This window comes from Cavia porcellus, unplaced genomic scaffold, assembly GCF_034190915.1.
Source record: "Cavia porcellus strain 051 isolate PalLab524CR breed Dunkin Hartley unplaced genomic scaffold, mCavPor4.1 scaffold_13, whole genome shotgun sequence".
In the NCBI taxonomy this organism is placed as follows: domain Eukaryota; kingdom Metazoa; phylum Chordata; class Mammalia; order Rodentia; family Caviidae; genus Cavia; species Cavia porcellus.
The window spans coordinates 23,833,617-23,858,720 of NW_026947496.1; the positions used below are offsets into that span (position 1 = coordinate 23,833,617).

The 25,104-nt window shown below is 39.6% G+C and overlaps 1 protein-coding gene across 1 annotated transcript in view; it reads right to left on the reverse strand.

Moving 5' to 3' along the window:
• Positions 1-2,326: 2,326 nt before the first annotated feature.
• Positions 2,327-25,104, reverse strand: part of Mboat1 (membrane bound O-acyltransferase domain containing 1) — a 105,902-nt gene continuing 83,124 nt past the window's right edge. The window contains exons 9-13 of the mRNA XM_063259944.1: positions 18,557-18,660; positions 15,696-15,760; positions 13,412-13,544; positions 10,003-10,154; positions 2,327-3,777 (exon numbers count right to left, since the gene is read on the reverse strand). Of these exons, the coding sequence (XP_063116014.1) occupies positions 3,651-3,777; positions 10,003-10,154; positions 13,412-13,544; positions 15,696-15,760; positions 18,557-18,660 (581 nt within the window). The 3' untranslated portion in view covers positions 2,327-3,650. The remainder of the gene's footprint in view (positions 3,778-10,002; positions 10,155-13,411; positions 13,545-15,695; positions 15,761-18,556; positions 18,661-25,104) is intronic.

Consider the following 25,104-nt stretch of genomic DNA (forward strand, 5'->3'; position numbering starts at 1 on the left):
CTAAATGTACATTATACTTAAGACTACTAAGTCCCAATCTTCAGTTTAAATTCCAATATTAACTGAAACTTTTTCCTATGGTTAAATGGTTCTCGGGAAAGGAGGACACTAATCTCTCTTCTTTGGGTTGTCTTGATACCAAAGAAAGCCTCACAATGAGAAGTTGACCACCCCAGTGATCCCTTCACTCAGCACCAAAGTTTTTTGAGAAATCCAGATATTTAAATTCAATGAAACCTGGTCATAAACCATATTACACGTTCAAAGACTTCGATGGAATATGGGTTATTTTATATCCTTCAGGCCAACGGTGCTATTTACCACTTTCAACAGGTACAAGATGTCCATCTGTCTTGATCTTGAATCTCCAAGTGTCCCTGTGGGAGAGGCTGACAAATTTTAAACACTTACATTCTCTTTCCTTATAACCAAAACTTCTTAGGGAGCTTCCCAGTAGAATTCCTGGATTTTCTGGTAAAACAGGTGTGTGTAATGTACTGACCTACACATTTTTTAAAGTACACGTTTGTAGTACACAGTATTTACACTACTTGTGTAGAGTTGGTACATGCACATATCTGAATTCCATTTTTCATCCGTTTCCTCCCTTTCATCCATCCACTGATCCCCTTCCCAGGTGAGAAAGATCTCCCTATTTTTTATTTGCTTTTATTTTGCTCCTTATTTATAATGTGGTTTCTCATTTAAAAGGAACCTTGTACTATTTAAAACTTGTGTCTGATTTTTCACTTAATATTATGGTTGCAAGGTACCTCCATTTTCCTTCCCTAACCAGTACAAAGGAAGTAAGACTTTCCCTACCATCATCCTACATTGATATGAACTCTACTGCTTCCCTTGGATGACAGAAGTAGGGGCAGTTTATTCTTTATTATGGCAGATTAACGTAAACACCATATTTTCTTTATCCATTCATCTGTTGATGGCTGCTTCCAAGATTAAGCTATTATTAATTGTGCTGCTAGAAACATGGATATAAATGCATCACTGTAATAGTATGTTTGTAACTTTCAGGAAGATTCCTAGAAAAGGGAGTAACTGGGTCACATGAACTTCTAGTTTTAGTTTTTGAGAAATCCCCATACTGATTTCCATAATGGTTGTACTAGTTTACATTTCTTTCATCAGTGTAGAAAGCGACCTTTTCCTCTGCAGCCTTGACAGCATTTGTTATCATTTGACTTCTTGATCTTGGCATTCTTTAATCTCAGTATTGTTTTAATTTGCACTTCCCTAATGGCCAGTGATGTTGAACATTTCCTCATGTATTTATTGGCCATATGAATGTCTTCTGTGAAGAATCTATTCAATTCGTTTGCCCATTTTTTAATCGTGTATCCTGCAGAAGGACTAAAGGTCAAATACACTCCAGCATCTGCTTGCCCCCAGGGCTGCAGTTTCCTCTTCTGCTTCCCACCATCTTCCACTTCCTGCTACCTTTGACATTTGCAGCTTCCACTAGTGCAGACTTCCTGCCCACCATCTGCTACCAACTGAAAACCCAGAGGAGGAATTAGCTGTGCTGAAATTTTTCTTTTATTATATTCTCTACATAATGCACCAACTATTTATATAGCATTTATTGTATTAGGTGTTACAAGTCACCTAAGATGATTTAAAGTTTATAAGAAGAGGTCCATAGTTCTATGCAAACACTGTGCCGCTTGATACAAGACACTTGAGTATCCCCAGACTCTGCTATGGCAAAGGAGTCTTGGAACCAGTCCTCCAGACAGAGAGGGCAGAAGGACTGTACTCACTTCCAGCAGTAGGACTGCGTAAGTGCTTTAAAAGGACAAGGACAAGTGGATGTGGTGGCATTGTAATCCCTGAACTCTGAGAGTGTGAGGCAGGAGGATCACCAATTTGAGCTCCCAATAAGCAATTTATAGAGGTCATGTCTCAAAATAAAGGAGGTGCAGCTCAGTACAAAGCCCTTAGGTCCAGTCTCTAGTTTAAAAAAAAAAACAAAGAACTAACTTTCACATTCTACTGTCAGGAGAAAAGCACTTACCAGCAGCCCCACCACCACCTCTGTGACCCTCAGGCAATGAGTAAATTTCTTTCTAATTCAAAATTCTTCTTCACAGGAAATATATCCCACCTGCAAAGCTGGTGATGAAGATCAGAAATCATACCAAAAACAAAACCTTTTGCATATTTGACACACACAGTAAAAACTGAGCACGTTATACTCTTTAAATGACAGGCAAGTGAGACCTCAAATTTGTGCACATTTGTTTAACACACACACACTACATATTAAGTTTCTCGACGCAAAAAGCAACACTCCTATTAAGAAACATTTCTCTTATATAGAAACATAGCATTTATTCAGTGAAAAACTAACTTTTCACCATTTGACTTGAACAAATTTTCTCCTCCCGAGTCTTTTGATTGAAGGCACATTATTGCAGCATATATTTATCATTATTATTATTTTCCACAACACAATACCATATCTCCTTCTCCCGCACAACATATTCCCCCAGTAGAAGTTGCCAAAAGGAATCACAGCACATTCATAACAAAGATAGAAAACTTTCTTGGTTTTTGTTTTCAATATGATGACTCAACAAAAACAATGCCAAGCTGGGTTTAATTAATTATGAAACTGGGAAAATGAAAATCAGCCCATGTGTGTGTCATGGTCATGATCATTAACACCCCCATGAAAAGAAGGCAGAAAGAGAGACACATCTGCTGCTTCTCAACAAACTTCCAGATAACTTTGACTTTTTTGTTTCTTTAAAAGGCTTTCTTGGGGCTAGAGATAGAGCTCAGCGACACAGTGCCTGCCTGGCAAACACGAGGTCATGAGTTCAATCTACTGTATCAAAAAAAAAAAAAAAAAAAAAAAGGCCTCCTGTCTTTGTTGCTGGGAATATCTGGGTGTCTTCTCAGACCATTCCTGGGCAGGCTGATGAAAGCAAGTGCACATGAAATGGAAACAGTAGGATCCCCCATACATAGATGGAGCCTTTCTGATTTCCACTGAGGCTCAGTTCTGAAAAAAAAAGGGTTACATTCCTTTAAAAAAGTGCAGCCTAGCTGCAGGCACACCAGTCCATTCAAGTGTTCAGGTTAGTAGCCCCAGCTCGCAGAGCTTTCAGTACCCTGAAAACCTCCCTCCATGATCCATCTCCTCCTCCGGGGTCTTCTGAGTGTGGTTATTTTGTCCATAATATCACACACCATGTCGAAGAATTTGGACCTTTCTGAGAAACAATCATGTATGTGGATATTCTCGTTTAAGAAATCCATGATAAATTTTCATAAGCAATCATCTTCTAACTCCTGGGGCCAAAGCCTGGATTCCCAGCATCCAGACTTCAGTAGCTAGAAATCATGCCAAAAATGCAAAGACCCAGTAGCCCCAAATGAACTGTCTCTGAAGCTTCGGTACATTCTCAAATCTTCATACCACTAAAAGGTCCTATGAAATATTAAGGCAATTAAACTGACAAGGCTGATTTAACTATGCGTAAAGGCTTTATAAAAATACTCCCTGCGATTCAAAAACAAAGGTTGTGTGTAAACATTGCCTCTAAGTAACTAGAGAACCCTCGAGCTTTTCATCTCCTGTCCAACGCTTCGCAGTGTCACTTGCTCATCTCATGTCCGAGGTCTCAATCTGTTTTCTTCTTATGAATAGAATTCAGAGTCCGAGGCTGCCTTGGCTTATGGGCTTGTGGTTTGATTGGCAGAAAAAGTACTACCAGGAGACTTATGATATGTAAGTAAAAGTACATGGACCTAGGAATAAAAACACATGGAAATTATATTTTGAAGAAGGATATAAATGGGAAATGCCATATGATCACATCACCTCCAGGAGTACAAGAGAAGACATTACATTCAGCAACAGGAATGAGGCTATGTCAGGCTTGCCTTCATTTCCACCACAGATTTGTAGGTGAGCAGACCAGGGATGGACTGAAACCACCAAGGGGAGCAAAAAAACAAGCAGCTCATCTGTAGGTAGACAAAGTATTATTCTGCTGACATAGTAAGCAGGCCGAGAGAATTAATTTCACAAATGCCAGAAATTCCCAATATTCAAAATCTAAGGGTGGACAAGGTCATTTTCAAACCCAACACTCTGTCCCCTATACACAAATATAAAAAATACTCTGTCCCATATATTCTTCCTAAGCATAAAGAGTTCTTCTTCCTGTGTTTTATGAAATAGAAGGATCCAGATTTTTAAAACCTAGCCTATAACCTTAAAAATAAGTTTCATGCAAACTAATTAGAAACACATTTTACTTTTGAGATTCATTGGCTTTTATTGCAAAAGCACAGTATTCAGCAGAGTGCACATAATGTAGAAATCCAATAAATATTGGGCATGGTATAAGAATAAATGCATGTGACTAAAAAAAGCTTGCATCAGCGTATCTGTTGTAGATTCATTTGGAAAGGCTAAACTTACACTTTTTCTAATGCTTTCTTACAGGTAAAGGAAAATAATGCTAAAAGAGGGAGGGAGTCACAACTGATGTGTGTATCATTCCTCAGCTTGTGTACTGTGTCGGACACATGAGTTGCAGAACCGGGTAACTCACGCATGCCCTAAAGGGCCCAACACTTTAGCAAAAGGAATGACTCCCTAAAACTGTCTACAGAAGTCAAGAGCACGAATGTATCTTGATTCATTTATTTTTTCTCTAAAAATTTATTGCTTACAATGTACAAAGCAAAGTGCTGCAGAGGCAGCCTAGTGGTAGTGTGTGCCTAACCTACATGAGCGCAGGGGTTCAGTCTCCAGCACACACGTGCGTGCACACACACACACAAACACACACAGGTACAAAACATTAAACTGGACTCTTACAAAAAGCCTCTGTCCCTTCCCTTGTGGTATTAAAACAAGTGTGGTGTGACTTTAGTGTCCATAGGGAATTGGTTCCAGGACCACTGCAGACACCAAACTCTGCAAATGTTCAGATCTTGGAGTGGTATTTGCATGGAGCCTACATACATCCTTCCATATACTTTGAATCATCTCTAGGTTACTTGTAATACCAAATAATGTATATTGTAAATAGTGTGAAAATAGCGGTTATCCTATATTGGTGAGGGTATAACAACAAGGAAACAAGTCTGTACACGTCCAATAACGACACAGTGTTTTTCCAAGTATGTTATGGATACACAGGGTCAGCTGCACACGGTTAATGGTCATTAATGTAGCAAAGCAGTGAATAGTTTTAGTAACTGACCACCTAATTTACTGTCAAAAGGGCACTACTAAAAGTGAACCAGGGCTCTACAGCTAAATGCTCTGGCTCAACAGGTATGAACTGGGATCCTCAATGGCAAACTCTATATTGGTAACGACAGCTTTCAAAGTCCACACGACATACTTAGTCCTTCTGTTTTGACTTACCTTTCATATGTGGTCTAATCTACATAACAAAAATTATGTTAGATTAACTCCAAATACTTTGACAAGCGAGGGAAATGAGTTTCAATCCCCTACTTGAGTTAGTAACCTATTCTGACATCTCTCATTTCTCTAAAATTGTGGGGATCCTTTCTATTATGAAAAACTCAACTCAGCTATAACCCTTATTCAATACCCTGGGCACTGACCGAGGTGCTCCAGCTGCAAACATGAGTAAGGCATAGTGCACGCTCTCAAGGAATCTGCTCTTACAGAAGTTTCCACACAAATTCTAACACTGAACTTAGGAACATGTTATCTAGTTAAAGGCAAATTACCACACAAGGATTTAGCTTTTCAAAATGATCGCAAAATGTGTCTTTCATAACATATTTCAATGTTTGCTAAATTTGAAGCTCACTGACAATTTAAAAGAAAAAAGTTCAGAAATATAAAGCTCAAGTTTGAAGATGTTCTAGACAGACCAAAAGGGAAGTACATTAGGAATTCAAAGGTTAAGTGGCAAAGGATATAGTAGTAAACAGATTTGCAAGTAAGTGCTATATCCTAAAGCCCTGAGTAAGAGATGAACCAAAACTAGGTTCACCTGCACGAAAGGCTAAGCCAACATAGCAGTTAAGAAAGCTAATTAAAATGAAATTTAAAATTCAGTTCTTCAGACTCACTGACCATGTATCATGCCCACATTTGCTGATGGCTAATGGTTGCTATTTCTAATGCACAGATTAAAAATATTTTATTCATTTTAGAGTCTTCTATTGGACAGAGTTGATCTCAATAGAAAATTTACTTTACATGCATACCAATATTTAAATATACAAAAAACATAACATTATATTAAATCATCTCTAGTAGACCAACTGGGCAAAAGAATTTTGTTTCATCTTGAACAAAGGTGTTTTGCAAAAGTATTTTAGATTATTTCTAAAAAGAAGTGGAAAATTGCTTGATAGCAATTGGATTTTGCCCTTGATAACCTGCCTAAGTACAGGAATTAGCATACACTTTAGTTGGTTAAATGCACGTTAACACAAACATGTATTTAACTTAGTCTGATCTGCAAGCAGTAATTTGCTTCCAAAATAGCTTCTTCTAAAGAAATTTTTAGTAACTGTTTTCCTAATCTTGCTGTTAAAAGAACTGTGAGTCTGAAAATCAGGTCTAGCACTTACTTGCTGTGGGAGATGCAGCCACCCTCTCTGAACCTGCACTTCTCCACATGACAAGCAGGCATAAGGATGCCCACTGTCTCTTCAGCCCACCATCCTCCATGCATGGAGTCTATGTTCAAAGCCCTGCTCACCTACTGCCCTCCCACACACTGCCTGCTTCAGTCCCACTGCGCAGCCTCCAGACCAAGCCCAAATGCCACTTCCTCCCAGGATGAGTCACATTACTGTTAGATGCACTCATAAACTGTTGAACTACTCACTCATAGCACAATCTTAGCGTGTGATATAAATGTGTTACTGCCTGTCTCTTCTATCAGATTATCTACCAACTCTGTGGGAGCAGAAAGGGTCTTTATATCTGCTTGACAGTATTTCTCCAGCTGCTAGCACAGTGCCCAGCACACTCTAGGTAGTAAATGCTATTAAGTTAAACACAAGCTTTTTGCATTAAATATGGTAGATATAATACATTCCTGAAAAACTCTCAGGCAGTAATATCATAAGCTTAGAATCATAGGGCTTATAATGAAAACTCACGTTAGACGCACACAACTTTGTAACTAGAGAGCTACAAATACAATTAGCACCTATAGCAACAATGTGGACAGCCCAGCCAGACAGCTGAGAGGGGCTGAAGGCTGCTTCTGGAGCTGTTAAAAATGCAGCAGACAACACAGGGCAAATGCTGGCTTAAGGGCACTGACCAAATGGGAATGAAGACAGGGTTCGGAAAGCATTGAGCCAGAATGATGCAGGATGGAGGGTGCGCTCCTAAGGGAATCCCAGTGAAGAACATTCAATCCAATTATTTTTGTTTGCAGCAGAAACAGCTTCTACCTTTGTAATGGCTGATCTGAGAGCTTTTTTAAAATTGGCTGAAGACTATAATTCTCTTCCTGCTCTCCTGTATTCCTCGCGATTGAAAAATTGTATATAATGCAGCACAACTTCCATGTTATACTGCTGATATAACTTCCAATATTATTAACCAGAAACACACAGCAGAGTAGACTTTATCAATAATTATTACATAGTTTTCTCTCCACCTTCTTTTGCTCTAACCTTAAAAAATTATCCTATTTATAGATATTGATATTTATGTTGGATAATAAAGTTTCTTGGATCCATTGCTGACCAGCCTGTCAACTAGAGTATTCTCAGCTTAAAAATAGGATGTGTTTCTGCAGGTTTGTGTCCGCTGAAACAAATGGATGATAGGCAGATTAACAGGAGAAAAGGCATACAAATTCATTAGATGCACGGAATTACACAGTCTGAAACTCGAAGAGTAGATGATTGAAGCTTATTACTATTCCTTTGTTTAAAAAATTAGTGTACGTTTATGATGCTTGATAATTACATTACTCATGGGGATTTGGTATATATACATATCACCTCTTAATCATTTTTACTTCTCCTTCCCCTCCACACCCTCCCATCTCCTCCCTTCCCATCTCCACAAAGTCTGTCTCTTTGCTTCCTATCATGTATCTTTTATTTTGCTCTTTAAATTATTTATATTTTGGGCTTCTCGTATAAAATAAAAAATAGATATTCAATATTTCATGTCTAATTTACTTCAGTTAGTATTATGGACTGTTATGGTTGGTGTCTGGTGGTCCCCCAAGCCTCTTGCAGTCATGGAGGCAGCTGAACCTGGTGTTATTGATCAGTTGGTTGTCTAGTGCTGGGATTGGCAGTGTGAGCACTGAGCCTGCCTGGGGGTGAGAAGCCAGCATACTATGCAGAGGAGGAAAGGAGGCACGCTTTCCTCTTTTGCCCTTTCCGCTCTTGTCATTTGTAGTCACCATGAGTAGCCACCTGTCAGCTATGCCACCCTGCCTGGGAGCCAGTTGAGTATGGATTGAAACCTCCAAAAAGCTGTAAGCTAAATAAACCTTCCCTTCCCTAATTTGGAGTGTCAGGTATTTTGTCCAACAATGAGAGAAAAGTAACCAAGACATGGACTCAAGGTGTACCTGCTTTCCTACAAAAGAATTAAGTTTGTCTTTCTTTAGGGCTGAGTAATACTTTATTATGTATGTATTTTTTCCCTATCCATTCATTTGGTGACAGACCTACAGGACACTTCTAAGATTTACCTGCTATGAATTATGCTGCTATAAACACAGGTGGGCATGTATCACTGTAATGTGGTATCTTTAACTCTTTCAGAAGGATACTCAAAGATGTATAGAAGTTGAAGTTTAAATACCTTCATAGGAGAAAAGGAAGGGGGAACGGTAGGCAATTTTAGAGCAAGGACAACTTATTTAGAGGGAGTAATAGGCCTAAAGAACAAACCATGGCCTGTGGCAAGGTCTGCATGGCTCTGAGACCTAAAGAAAACGCCTTACTGCACTTTGTCAAGAAAAGAAGGGCAAGAGACTGGGGAAGGATGATCAGGGAGACTCTGATTCTCCTCTAATTCAGCATGACAAGGCATCATATTCTCAGTTGCCATCTCCTGAGCCTTGGCAACTGCACTGTTTAGTTTTAAGTAAATTTAAACATATGATGCTCATAATTTAACCTAGAAAGACTGTGCTACCCATTAGCTAATACAAATTAGCAGGTTTTGAGTACACACTATATCCCAGGTGCCAGCCCACGTCCTCTACACATTCTCCTCATTCAGTTCTTTCCATCCTAACACCAACGGTTTTGAAGTGGATTCTATTCTTTGCCCCCTTTTACAGTGAGGTCACACAATCTGTTTTTAAAGCCATGTGCTCAACCATTTCACAATAGTAGAAACACATGACTTAATTAAATACAAGCATAAAACAATAAAAGTTAGCAATGACAGGTCAGTACGTGTGGAGCACAGGTGTTTGAATATAGGGCCTTGCAATCTTTCCCTAAAGGGCTCCAGTCTCTGTGTGAGCCTCCTTCTCCACACTAAATTCTACAGATCCTCCTGTACCATGTGCATCCCCTTGCACATCCCCGGAAAGAACTGCCACCTCAGGGAAGCACACACAGCCTTACAAGAGTGTGCAAGTCAGCCCATCCCAGCAGCCAGCAGCTCCCCAGCTCCTGTTCATCTTCCACGCTGCTCTGAGAACACCCCACAACACCCCAGGATCTGTGACAAAGCTCGAATCTCAGGAAGAAAAGTAAAGGGCCATAATTCACCCTCTAAAGTTCTGACCCAGGTCCATCCTGGCCACACTGCCTGAGCACCCCTTATTGACATTCTGAAGGGTTTAAGGGATTCTCATTCACCCTCTTCCTAGAAACTGACATTTGTACATTGTATGTTGTAAATCTTCCATGGGCCTTTTTTATACTGAAGTCACATTTAGAAATCTTCAGTTCAATCTCAGTACATTGGTTCAACTCACTGATGCTTAAGTCAAACACAGGAAACAGCACATGAGAGCCATGGGAACTTACTTGTATAAACTGATAGTTGGTTCAACTGCCAACATCACAAAGGGTGCTGCTATGTAAGAGATGGCAAGCTGCGTGGCAGCCCAGGTCACCACGTCATACACACCCTTGAGAGCTTTGGAAGAATGGAAGTACTGTCTGAAGTTATTCCTCACCTGCAAACCAAAAAACAGAAGAGTAGGGAGCAGGGGCTAAGAAATAAAGCAACCTTCACTCTGCAAGCAGGTGGGACACCACCAGAACACAGGCTACAGAAATGAAGCAACCCCCTGAGTTCTATTTGCAACTAAAAACACCAAGTACCTTTTCTTATTTAAAAAAAAAAAGTACATAAATTCACTGTAGAAAAATATTTTAAAAACAACTAAGTAATTGTTTTTTTTTTTTTTTTCTTTTTGAACATCTCCCAAAGGAAAGCACTGTTTAAAAACTTGGCCCATTTCCCTTATTGCTGCTTCTATTTATATGTATCCACATTTACATTCCTAATGGCACCAATGGATTTTTTAGTCTGTTTTTTTCATTAGTAATACATCATGAACTTTTTTCCATGTCAGTGAATATTAACCTCCACTATAATTTTAAGTGAATTATGGGAAAGTTAGTTTATTTTCCCACACATAGTTTTGCTGCTACAAAAATTCTGTGATGCATACCCTTGTAAATAAATCTCTATTCTATTTTCTATTTCTTTTGGGTAATGGTAATACAAATAAAATTATTATCACTAATAATAAAAGTAGCTACATTCATTGGTATGTTTATGGTATGCCAAGACGGTGCCAATGTTTTATATGCACTGAGAACTATGTAAGCATCATTGTTATCATTTTACAAGTAAAGAAATTGAGTCTCAGGCAAAGAAACAATTCTTTGAAATGGAAAATGGAGGGTCAAACGATAGATTCCTTTTTAGGGCTTCTGCCACATGTGCCTAGCCTTACCTCCAGAAAGACAACACCTATTTCCATGTTTAAGAATCAAAATCAATACTGAAAACAATGACTGGCTTACAGGCAGTTGTCATTACTTGTATGTAGATGTCCCCTCCAAGCCTCATGTGCTCATATGTGGGGCTTTTCGGAGTGGCTGGATCTTGGCTGTGTAAATATGGGATGAAGGATGTGTAATAACTGGATTACTGATTGGATTAGCATAGTTCTGGTTGTAGCTGGGTGGATTTACAGCAGATAAAATACCTACCTTGGGGTGTGAGTGGCACCAACCAATAGGATTTCAGCCTGGACAGAATAAAGAGGGAACGGGAGACCACTGCTGCTTCCTGCTTTCTGCCATGGGCTGTTTCTCCTTTGCTGTGCCTTTCTGTCATGGATCCCTGCCTTGGAACCAGCCAATTAGAGACTGAAACCTCTACAAACTATGAGCTAAAATAAGCTCTTCCTTGTTTTAACTTGTGGGTATCAGGTATTTTGTCCCAGCAATGAGCAGTTAAGCCCTAAAATATGAAAGGCTCCTGTGTCCAGCACTATCTAATGGGCTATGTACCCCGATCCTCAGCTTTAAGTTCCTAAAGTCAGAGACCAGGGGTCCATCTATCAGCAATATGGGCATCAGGTGACAGATTTTATTACGTAACTGTCAGAGACGTGAGACTTCATGACTGTTGAGTTCACTCTTCTGGGAAAAAATGGAACCTTTTGTTTCATCAATCCTCCTTTCTACTCTCTATGAAACTTACTTGTAAAAAATGTGCTGATTTCATAGCGTCATGCTGTGAAATCCAGCAATACTATTATTCTTTGTTCAGAGTGATTTTAGTCTGTTTTATATTGTTTAATTTCAACATACATGAAGGTATAGACAGCTATTTTGAAGAGAATGAGAGACATTATGGCAGGCATTGTTGACTTCCCTATTGTCTAGTTTTGAAGGCCTAAAATGCCTTCATCATTCTGTGCTGATCAGTTTAATACTATTTGTCTTGTATGAATTCACTGTGTGTGAAGATATGGACAACTATTTAGAAGAAAACAAGAGACAACATGATAGCTGGTGATGACCTCTGGTTGTCTTCTTTGAAATCTGTGTCACATAGTTTTCTTCTGATCTGCTCTGTTCTGTTTTGTTCTGTTTAGTTTTACTCTCTTTAAAATAAAATTTAAAAAAATATTTCCAAGCTCTCCAAAAGAAAAGATCTACATGAACCAAAGCCTTTATGCTAGTTTGAGACCACAACCTAAAGATATTTCAAGGAATAATATTCTGAATATATTAACAAGCAAGACTCTGACCTTTATTTCATAGTTTATTCAGGCCATCTGTTCTTTAGTTTTCTTTTATAATCTGAGTATATATATAAATGAGAGAAAAGAAAATGTCTTCCTTCTTTTCTATGTATAAATATGTACAAATGCATTTAATTTCAGAAGTTTAAGTCAGCACAGACAGCAATCAGTTACCCGTCTTGTTCACATACAGATTCTGACACACTTCCTCTAATTAAAATAGAAATTCTTCAGGGGAGGGAATCTTGTTCATCATGAAAACCCAGTACCTACAGCATTGACTGACATAAAGTAGAGGTCTTGAAATATTTGTAGAATAAATAAATTTAAGCAGGAGTAAATAGCTTTCCTGGAGCTCCTAAATTCATATTGAAAATAGAGTTCAACAAATGTCATTAAAACCTCTTGGCATCTAAAACAAGGCCACAATCATGATCAAAGATTAAAATTAAATCAAACACAAAAATGTATTTGACAATGAAAGCACTTTGATTACAATTACTTCTATACATGTCCATCTTCTTTGAAGATGGTCACATTTTTCCTTTATTATCTTGCTTTATAACAAGCAAATTGTAGGAAAAAAAATCTAGGACAAACTAAAGGCTCTTCAAAACAAAAGAATCCTGAAGAACCAAAATTATGAAATTCACAAAGCATTTTATACAAACTAAGCTGGATCAGACATGAGAACATAAGAGGTTAGCTCAGTCTCCAGCAGACACAGTTCCTATGGCCGCTACCTCACTCGTCAGTGACTTTGTAAATTAAGATAATGAAATGAAAAATTAAGCAGAGTATAGACAACATGCACTCCTACAGAGCCCATGTTGTCATTACCACCTGCAATTAGTCAACTGTGTATATTTATAACCTGTAATTCATAACTTGTAATAACGTGTTCATTTCTTAAAGTAGTAAATATTGCTCCTAAAATTCATTTTGTTTTACAAATACCCTCTGCAAATAAATGAAGATAAAGCATTTCATTGGTTTTGTAACATCCATTATGTAAGCTCCTATCTACTGAAATATATCTCTAAAAAGACAACTTCCACAAATTATCTTAACCCTCTCACTCCCAACTCTTACTAGGACCTAAAAGATACCAGATATACTGGCATCAGATTGGTAAAGAAAAGATCCTACACCCAAAGGAAGCTTACCGCTCTAGCTGCTAACGTGACAAGGACTCCAGTTAAGAAGGTAAAATAGTACCCAGGGTAGACACCATGCCACAGAGCAGACAGGATGAAGGTTAGCACCGTAGGGTACCATGGAACCCGCTCATAGCAAACACTGTGAAGAGAGGAAAGAACAACAAATTGCAGGTAAAACACACCAGAAACTTCAAAGTACACCTGTTTCCTTCTGGAACAGACCACGCAGAAACCATTAGGCCTAACCCTCCTGAAGGACTTGCAATGAAATGCAAGAACTCTGATGGCTCTTATTTCCTTAGTACTAGCAGACAAACAATTCATGGCTCAGCCTTTTTAGAAAATGCTACAAATTTTTAACCTCTGGACCCCATCATGCTACACTTGATAAAGATCTGAATGGCCGTTTTTTATCTACAGAAACAAGACTTCCAGACTTAAAGAAGCCGATTCCACTGATGGTTTAATCCACTAGGGTTACTTACGTAAATGCCACTGGTGTTAAATATTTTGGAATGGGGATAAGGGTCCATGGAAATGGAAATCTCCATGTAGTGTTTTCATCTTTCTTGGCAGTGGCTCTAACATACACTCAATATGCCAATAATATGACCTGTTCAGCTTTCACAGGGTCCATCCAGTCCAGGAATTTGCCTTAAAGGGTAATCAGGTTTTGAATCTCTTACTTAAAAGCTTGGGAAAAGAACTGTTTTTTTGGATTTCATATTTTCTGGATTTTAGAGTATGTTCATAAACATACGAAGCTATTTTGGAGTGGGACCTAAATGTAAAACACAAAATTCATCCATTTATTATACACCTTATAGAACCTGAAAGTAATGTTATACAATATTTTTAGTGTATATGTTTTGACCGAAACCTAGCACATGAGTGCAGATGTGAAATTTTCCACTTGAGACATCAGGTTAGTGTTCAAAAAGATTCAGATTTTGGAGCATTTGGATTTCAGATTGTTAGACTAGGGATACTCAACCTCTGTTATGACAATCTAGAAAATGTCAGCAATAAATACCCTTTACCTCTCTGTTTTTTATTAAAACAAAGTGATAAAGGATACACACACACACACACACACACACACACACACACACACAAAAAAAAAAAAAAACCTCCACCTAAAAACAGCCAATGGCTCCTAAGGAATCTATCACATTGTCTACTAAATGAGGACTCAAATAAAAAGTAGAAATAGTTATCATCAACCCATCACTGTACAAACTGTCAAAAGCAACTGATTCACATCCAAACTAGGGATTACAGCTGCTAATTTGTAAGCAAATATATCATCTGAGCAGAAAAATGCATGAGTGAGAACCTATGTGTAACATTTTTTTGAAATAAGAAGTATATGTGTTTGTTTCTTACTCTTTGATTCTTTTTGTATAAACGAAATATTTTACTAACATTTTTAAAATATTGTTTTCATTTTTTATGTGCACACATGTACCTGTAGTCATCTGAGACAGTAAGCTTGTATTATAGACTGACTTGGTACATGTGGATTACTTGGCATAAAGAAAAAATATGTTTATATTAAAATTATTTGTCAAATTAATTAAAAGCAATGATGGACCAAGATGCAAAAACTACATGTCCAGGACAGTTTTCAGAAAATATCATAGAGCACGCCTTGGGACAGTTCCTACCCACTGTCTCTCCTTTTAAACCAGTATCTTCACCCTAACAAAGCTAATCATGGCAACAGCAGGATCTGCTTTAACGCTTAAGATCTCGATACTTTCTCTCCATTCGTTATTCATTCACCAGGTACAGTTTGCTGGCTTTGAGCATAGCATAATGTTAATTCCCTGAGAAGAAGTGGTTCTAGTTTTGGAACACTAAGGAAACCAAAAGACAGAGAAATATCAGAAAAAATACAAATTTAAGAAGCATACATATTTAGAGCACCAGAAAACTTTTAATGCTACACATGAACACAGCATCCTCAATGATTCCACACTGACAGTGACCTTCCTGACAGTGACAGCTGAGCTGTGACTCTGCTGTGCAGCAGGCAGCCTAGTATGGAGACCAAGTGTCTCCCCCTATTTATCACTTATGAGCTGTGTGACTTTGGGAAAGTCACATAACCTCTCTGTGTTCTACTTTCCTCATCTATAAAGCAGAAATACAGACTCGTGGCATCCCGTGAGATGGACAGGAATAATAAATAGGTGACACAGGTACACAGTAATGGCATGTTCACTATGAATCTCATCCGGACATGTCCCAGGGCCATAACAAATGAGCCCATTTTTGTTTTCTTTACCATTTTAGCCAAGCCGCTGTCTGAATATTCCAGTTTTCTAAGTATATCTTGAGACTTGTGGCAGTCTATAAAGAAAAAAATAACAGCCATCATTAGCTTTAAAAAAAAAAAAAAAACCCAAGGAATGGAAAGTCCTCCCCAGAACCTCCTTGGTGACAGATTTGATGAAGCATTTCAAAAGTTTCTAATAACAGGAAAAAGAAAATCGGCTGTTTCATTACATAATAAAATTTTCCAGTGCTTCTAAGATTTGCCTTGCGACTAAAAACTCAGCTTACAACATGCCAGTTCCTCTCCCAAATTTATTTTCAAATTACGAGAATGCTGAAGGAGTGTTTCCGTGGGTTTCCCTTCCATTCTATCTTTTTAAAACTGAACACTCTAAAAGGGGACATACCACAGGAAAAGTTCAATGGTACAAATTGAGTGCCTTTGTAGAGACAGTTTAAGTGTACGTGGCCATGTACAAAGTAGGTCAGGCTTGTGCAGTTAATCCTATAAATAGCTATGTAGGATCAAATGCTTCCAATTGTGTGTGGAAGAGAGACTTTATGCATGAAAGGGTAATAATACAGAAAAGAAAATGAAGAAACATCACCGACTCACAAAGATTAAGTCAATCGACACTGAGAAAGAGACATCGCAAAATAAATGTGTTTTCTCATTCTAAAAAAGAAGTTATCAAAGTGGCAAAAAGTGTGAAGCAAACCACACATTCTTAAAGAAATTCTTAAAGAAAGGACTACAATTTTTAAAGAAAGTAGAAGGTGGAAATGCCACTTTATCTTTTCAGTTTCTTCAATTACTAGAAACTCTTGTTCAGGCCTCATAGGAGCCTAATGTAATGTGTGGAAGGGAAGGAGGAGGAGGAGGAGGAGGAAGAAGATAGATGGGAGAGAAGTTTTTATTTCAAAGCCGTAAACAGTTTTGCCTATTTTCTTTGTTTTGTGAGACAGAGTCTTGCTATGTATGTAGTTCATGCTGATCCTCTGAACTGACTATGTAGCCCAGGCTGGCCTCGAACTCATGGTAATCCTCCTGCTTCAGCTTGTAGAGTGCTGGGATTACAACCATGAGCCACTTTATCTATGTCCCTATAGTAATGAAATGCTATAACCACAGCATCAAGTTACCGTAACTAAAGCAGACTTCCTTGTTTTTTTAGTTCTTGGTTCTCTATCAAATAAAATGAAAATTCACCTTTATCTTTTGGGTTTTCTTATAACAAATCTAACTTAATAGCTTTGCTCTTCACCCTGAACACCTGCCTGGAGCAGGGGAGTCTGTGTTTTGGTGCACGGCTGAGATACACCAGTGGGCAACGAGCAGTTCAGGGGAGCCCCTCTGAAGTCCTTTCCCACACAGTTCCAGAGCTGCCAGCAGTGCCCTACAACTTTGGAGAGAGAATGGAACTGTAGTGGGAAAGGAAAAAAAGTCGTTAAGCTCTCCAGACTCTCCAACATCACCTATATGAGAAAGAGACCCTTAAACATGACCCATACTGCTTTTCCAAAAATTGGGGTAGGCATTCTGAAGGCTGGAACTTGTCCATTAAGACAGGGTTCTCTGACAGGACCCAGCTTTTTGCCTCTCACAAGGCAACCAAAGGTCAAAGCATGAATGTTTATTCAGAACAAATTCTGGATTTCTGGCCACGTTCACACATCTTCTAAGGTCTGCTGCCCACAGGAGCACCTGGAGCCTTTAGAACTACCCAAAAGTAACTATTTGGCCCATAGTGGCCTTCAATTGATATAATGAATATCTGTTGAATTTAACCTCAGTAATCAGCATGAAGAATTTCAATTGAACATATGAATTTGGTAAGGTACCAGTCTCAGTGCTCCTGCTTCTTTCTCCTTGTTTGGCTTTTGAAGTAACCATGACTCAATGCAAGGAGGAAGGGAAGGAGAAGGAAAGAAAATCTAATCCTACCATGTTTTGTTCAGTAAAGGCAGATCACTTTTTTGCAGGCAGCCAGTGCAAAAAGCCTCAGGAGAAAGGTGGTTTCTCCTTGGCTCTTTTTGGCCTAGTTTCTACCAAGCCCTGAGGGTGAGAGATGCTCAGTCTCCACACATCCTTTGCTTCCTGTTATACCAGCCCCTGCCCAAACTCTCCAAACACACTGGGTCTGCCCTAGGAAGACAGAAAACCCCATCCAATAGCAAAGATGAGTCACTTGGGCCAGAGAGCCAAATCTTCTGTGTGTTCTTCCTCCGCAACTGCGAGGAGAAAAAGCTGTGTGACCTGGCATTCCTGTCTACCTGGTGTCAACAAAGCCAAAAAAAAAAAAAAGTCCAAGAAGGGTGTAGCCCAAAGAGACCACAGCTGATGGTGAAGACACACAGAGAATCACGGTCCAAGAATAAAAACAGGGAAAGAGAAAAACCACACTGACTTAGTGGTCTGAAAAAAACTGCCCATGACAATTTTTCTTAAAAGCAAGTAGATTGTAACTGTTTCCAAAGAAACCAGTTTTTAAACTCCAAATACAGGCGCCTCCAGCCTGTGTTCTTGACTGAAATAAATGTGGACAAGAGAAACTGACATTCACTCCTTCTAAGCCTAAAAAGAGCAAGAAAGTAAACAACATAAAGATTTGCCTGGCTCTTTTTCAGACTTTTGGTGTCATTCTTGAATGATTAAAAGTGTCAAGAAAGCAGGTATTTTTGTTCTTAAAGAATAAAATTCTCTAAAATGCAAGATGTCCAAGAGGCTGTGAGGCCTGGCATATCCGAGAGCAGCTCTTCTTCCCTCAGACATTCGATAAGAACTGCATCAACACCTGAAATGGAACTCAGATCACACTCAAAGCAAACTGAGTTACCTGGAAGTCTGATTCAAAAGCATGACATACTCACCTCAATTTTCCAGATGTTTAGGTTCGAAAGAAGATCCCAGTGGGAATTTCCATTCTTATCCACTCCGCTGAACCCGAAACCAGCTGCATTATTGACGGCATCAGCTGTAGTTTTCAAAAAAATACTTTAGGATATGGACCGAAAGTTACGTCACTGCGTAAAAGAAGCCAAGGGTCTTCAACACTGAGAAATATATGGTAATGCCCCAGAAAAGGAACAAAAATAAAACCAAAGGACCTGATAGCAGTATGAGCCTGAAAAATATTTTTCATTGTTCATGACTTTGATTTTTATTTATTCATTCCATAGCAGTCAGTGAGCTAAAAGGAAAGGTGCTGGATGTTTATAGAACTCCAAAAATGAAAATAAATGAAACTTGGAGAAGCTAAACAGAAAGGTAAACAGTAGGATTTAGTGACCAAGTTCTTATGAGAGGAGAAGGAGACAAAAATATACCTAAGCTCAGAAGCTCTCCAGAAAAAATATCAAAGGACCCAGCAGAAGATGGAGAGTTGTCACTGCACATGGCAGGGCGTTACTAAGAAGCACACTACGGCAAGAGGAGACCAGCGCTGGAAGGAGAACTGAAGCTGACCCTGAACACGTCAGACGTGAGTTGTAGCAGGACACCAGAAGCCTGGATGCAGTAGAAAAAGCGTTTAAAATCCAAGACAAGGAACAGAACTGGGGCTGTGAATTTGGGCCCGGTGCAGTGGAGGCCACATGTGGACAGATGACCAAAGCCATCCGACTCATGCAGTCATTCTGAATGCTTATTTCAAACGTCTTTACCTTCTTCCCTGACCTACAAGAACTTGCCTCCCTTACAGTGACTGTTTCACCTCTAATCAGTTCCTTAATTAAGTGTCTTTGTAATCACGTGTTGACCAGATGAACCCAATACACTTATGATGATGATCAAGAGGCTATGTTTTTCTTTTTATTTATTGTATTTCAAATTGTGTTAGTATATTTTCCTAAAGGAAACAATCAAACTGATTTCCTTAAGTCTTAAGGAAAAGACTTTAGACCTAAAGGAGATTTTAGAGAAATACTTCCTGTAAGAGTCTGAGTCCAAATCAAAATGGACTTCAAAAGAGTTATTTTAAAATAATAACCTGTTCTAGGCTGAGAATGAGGTTAAGTGGGTGCTGGCTGCTCACAGCCTTGATTTTTATTTATTTATTCCATAGCATTTAGTGAGTACCTGCTAAGAGGAAAGGTGCAAGATGTCTGTAGGATATGGAACATGATAATAAGAACTGGAGAAGCTAAACAAAAAGGTCACTGAGGCACTCGTCTCCGAAGTTCCATCACCAGCGCTACGAAGACAACAAAACGAAACGAAAACAAACACTTTATATGATGTTTGTCTGATTTATTTTTGGTATAGCTGGTGACTGAAGGCTGCCTGCCTCAGGCTTGATCTCACTGTACAGTGATCTGGTTTCTTTTAAGAAGGATTAGCCAGGCATGGTAATACAGGCCTTTAATCCCAGCACTTGGAAGGCTGAGGCAGGAGGACTGCTGTTGAGTTTGAGGCCATCCTGGGCCACATAGTGAGTTCAAGGCCAGTCTGGACTACAAAGCAAGATCCTGACTCAAAAAATAAGGAGGGGAAGGGGGAGAAGGAAAAAGAAGAGGTGAATGAGAAAGAAGAGGAGGAGGAATAAGAAGAAAGGATTAAAAGTCCTTCTGTCTGATCCTCCCAAGCCAACTGGAGAGAAACTCAGTAGCAAAGAAAAGGAACAGCAAAGTGAGAGTATGCACGCCCCTAAGAAACTGAATGGTTTTACATGTGTGGGATAAATTTGCAAATTACAGAGATAAATGAACTGGGCGAAGAAGAGCCCCAGAGGTCTGTGCGGACAACTCAGAGGGTAAGTGGACTGCCTCAGGCTCCTAGGTTCACGCTTCCACCTCCAGTTCCATTTCTGGCCCACCTGGTCAGACCTAAAAGAGCAGAACAATGATAACCCGTGTGTGTGTGTGTGTGTGTGTGTGTGTGTGTGTGTATGCATATGTGCATGTGTGTATGCATCTGTTTCAGTGTTCATCTTCCTCTTTCCAGGACTCAGTACCCTACAGGTGTGTCTCATGGAACCTTCAAGTGCTAAGAGGTTGGTAAGGGTAAGCACGGCAGCCTGCTGCATGTATGTTCATGGGATTCGTCCGACTCCTAGAAACCTATTCTCTAAGTAAAAAGCACCTGTTTGCGCCAGGCATGTTGGGCACACCTGTAACCCCACAAATGAACAAGAAGATTGCAAGTTTAAGCCCAGCATTGGCAACTTGGCACACAGCAAAACCTTGTCTCCAAGTTTAAAAAACAGCTGGAGCTAGAGTCCCATGCAAAGGCCCTGCTCAATCCCCATGGCTGGGGGGAGCACCTATTTGAAAGGACTGTTGGAAGGACTAAAAGTGCTCAGCACAGAGCCTGAATTAAGGTAACAGACACTCAAGAAACATTCTCCAACCATTCTTACTATTATTGCCACCCTCAATTAGCCTGTGAGGGGAACTGAGGTTAGACATGTAGGTAAACATTAAGTCCAGTCAGGTGGTAAACAATGCCAGAATTGGAATACTAGAACTCTGACTCAATGACTTGTTAACCATCCTGAAACAAAATAGCAAATGACCTAAGTACTGACTCACAGAACAATTAAACCCTGCGCATAACCATGGAACCCGCAGTTTGTCTTAGCCCCAGAGCGGTTAAGCGATTCTGAGCTGCTGGCCCAAACTTCCTTCCCTTGTGCATGAACCATTATTACAGATAAATTCTGGATACCCATGTGTCGCAGCCTGTGATCCTAAAGAACACAGCCTGGGCTACAGTTGCATCTCTCTAATTAGAACCAATTAGTAGCAGGGAAATAACCAGAATTAGATGTTAAATCCAAAGAAAATAGTTATATTATTCTAATATAAACAGTATCTAGAGCTAGGCTAACAGAGTGTGGCTCAGCTGAGATGCCTTGCAAGGCCCAGCTTTAAGGATTAAATTTATAATCGTGTAATTACCACATCAATTACATGTAAATGGTGTTTTAAAGAGCTGGCTAAAATAATTATTCAGTTAAGCAGTTTAACTATTCCCTGATACACTATTCGTTGCTTCTTTATTCATAAATAATACAAAGGTTAATTTCAGACCAGCCCATGCAGTCTGAACTGTAACAAACTTACAATTGAGGCCATACGAATTAATGAAGCATTCCTACTAGAGCAGCTAAAAGAAGAAAGAAAAGAGTAGAGGGGCTGGGAAAGAAAATGAGTTCAGCCCACACAGAACGGGTCATTTGTTCACTGAAAACATCTAGGGAACACCCAACAGGGCAAAACGGTGCAGACACCCCGTTCCTGTACCACCCCCGCCCAGGCCCGCCAGCAAAACCCACAACCCACCTCATGGCCGACTTTCCCTAGAGGCCACGGAATGGCCTTTCTTTCCTCCTTAATCAGGAGCTGATTTAGTCCAGAGGCCAGCCCTTAAGCCTTGGGATACAAAATATAAGAACAGGGAGGGGAGGGAAAAAAGGCAGAGAAAAGGACGGTAAGTGAGGAAGGAGAGCTGTAAAAGGAGGGGGGTCACTCTCATGCTCTCCCTCTCCGCTACATGCCTGCATATGCACATACAGAAAGGATGATTTTAAATAATAAAGCAAGAGCAGAACAAAGAATCAGATCAAAAGAAACCTTTAAAGCCTTCCTTAGAGACCAGTGCACATGTATCACTGTCTCTGCATTCCCATCAGTGGGACAGCTCTTGGCACAGACTGCCTGGCACGGGAACATGTCTGTGTTCCCCTAAGCGTCACTATCTTGAGGCAGGGCAGGTGTCTTACCCAGCTTTGAGTTCCTCTCACGAGGACTGATTTTAAAAATACAGTATTTGCTTAAAGTTTTAAAATGTGTTACAGTAAAAGGCACACTGCCATCCGTTCCCATCGAAATACTCTCCCATCGCATTGAACACACGTGTCCTATTTTTTTTTTTCACTTTCTGAAGCAGTTTTGGAAGTCTTCTTTCAAGAATGTCTTTACAAGGGACGGTCAAAAACATGGCGAATGCTGCTGTAGAGGCTATCCAACAAAAGAGCAGGCTCGTGAAAACCTTACAGTGTGCCGTCCCCCACCTTATTCAGTGGATCTGGCACCATGAAACTTCTAGCTTCTCCCTAAGTCAAAATGACAGGGAAAGGTAAATGTTTTGAATCATTCAGGGCATCAAGGCAGCCAGGGCAGCACAAAGACACTCCCATAAGAGGACTTCAAGAACTGCTTCAGAAAAATTGCGAGAACAATGGGTTAAGTGTGTCCAAAGCAAGATGTATTTTGGAAGGATTAATAGAAATGTGTCTTTTATTGTGATATCTTGTAACTTTAAACATTAACTATTTTTCATACCTCCTAGTACTAGGCCTGGTACTCAGCAAAAGCTCCTTGAATTAAACTGAAAGTAACCAGAATCAAGATGCCATACACTGCAAATCTTAGAATAGCTCTAAATCAGGAATTCCTGACTGTCACTTGTGCATGAATGATCTGGCTCTTTAAAATTACCTGGGCCAAATCAGGCGTGGAGGGAAACACCTGTAACCTCAGCATGAGGGAGGCTGAGGCAGGGGGATTGCTGCAAATTCAAGGTCAGCTACATAGGGAGTTCAAAGCTAACCTGAGTTATACTATACAGCAAGATCTTATCTCAAAAAAACAACAACAACAAAAAAAAAACCTGTCCCAGGAAAGCAATGGGAAATTATTGTCTAATACATACAGAGTTTCCATATGGGGTGATGTTGTAGGATTATGAGTGAAATTAATGCCATAGAATTATACATACTAAGTGTAGGAGACCACTAGGAAGCGGCTCTGAGCAAGATTTAAAATTAACTAATTGGCTTTCTATGTTTATCTGTGAGTCTGTCTTCGGCCTAGGCCCCTTGCCTGGCGATGGGCGCTGATTCATAGTAAGTGAACCTCTATGAATCACAGGTCCTGGCCAAGGCCTGTAGAGGCCAGAGATACCTCAAGGACAATATGAGGCCACAGCTGCGGACACTCTGGCTCCAACCCTAGTTAACTAGGTAGAGACTGTAGCTGCAGGGATCTCACTCCTGCAGTCTCACTCCTACCATAAATATCATAGAGATAAAACAGTTCTCCTAAATTGGCACAATTTACTACTTGGAGAAGTCTTTGAAGTGACTCCCAAGGTCCTGCTCATTTCCCACACTTTCCTCAGTATCCCCTCTCTTTGTTTGAATACTAATAAATATGGGCAGCCCAGAGAAGCTCTTTGTCTTAGCCCTCATCATAGCCACAGAGTCAAGAACTCTGCAACAGGGTTTTGACCCCCATGGAGCCCTAAAATCATACCAGTTGTCTCATTTATTTAGGTCTTAGCCATACACATATTTGGGAGATTGGGAATATAAGCCAGGTCCCCGACAATTAAGATGGTTAAAGTACATGTTTTGTTACATATAGTTTATTACAGTAAAATAATAATCAAAAAAAGTAATTTGGCATCTGTAAATTTTATCTGTAGCTTAAAACCTGAAACATGAGCTAAAAGAATAACATCAATGAAGTCCTGTTCCCCCACTCAAGAAATACTGGCTAAACATTAAGAACAGAGTTCCATAATCCATTTGATTCAAGTAGTCAAGTCGCTGCTTGTGGTGGTTTGTGCCTAAATGTCCCCCCAAAGCCTCATGAGATCACCGGTGCAACTTTTTCAGAGGTGTCTGAGTCTAGACTTGATGACTTTTTCATGGTACAATACCAGGATTAAGGGTGCTTAATTACTAAATCAGTCCACTGATGGGGTTGGTACCGCCCTAATCTCAGTACCCTGGATACAATATAAGGAACAGAGAGGCTTGTCTTCCGCCTCTTGCTTTGCTATAGTCTGGCCACCATGAGCTGTTTCTCCTCTGCCACACTATCCTGCCATGGAGCCAGATGACTACGGACTGAAACCTCTATAAACTGTGAGCTAAATAAAGCTTTCCTCCCTTAACTCTGGGTGTCGGGTAGTTTGTGTCAGAAATGAGAGAAGTAACTAGACACCCAGTCCAGTTGAGATATTAAACTTTCATCCTCACAAAGACCCCAGTGTGAAATAGATATGGCTGCTACACCTTATCAAAATCCTCTACTAGCCACAGCAGGTACACACAGGAGTTTATCGCTCACTTTTGAAGCTCACGAAAGCTTCAAAAAAAGAAAAACCTCCAGTTTAAAATTGTTTAAGAAGGAAGAGATAAAAGCTTACTATTGACCAAGTTGCCCCACAGGGAAAAAAAAAGGATGATAAGCCAAATGAAGTTGAATTTTCTATATTAAAAAATGAAAAGAACTTCCCATCAGTGTCTTTCTAAAATTTAATTCTTAACCAACATTTTTCAACCAACATAAACAAGTGTGATTTAAATTTCATGTGGTGGTAAAATAAACTCAGTATGCACCCTGTATTATTATTCATTCTGGAATTTTCACTTAACTTTCACTGCACCTGAAGACCAAGTTTGATTGAT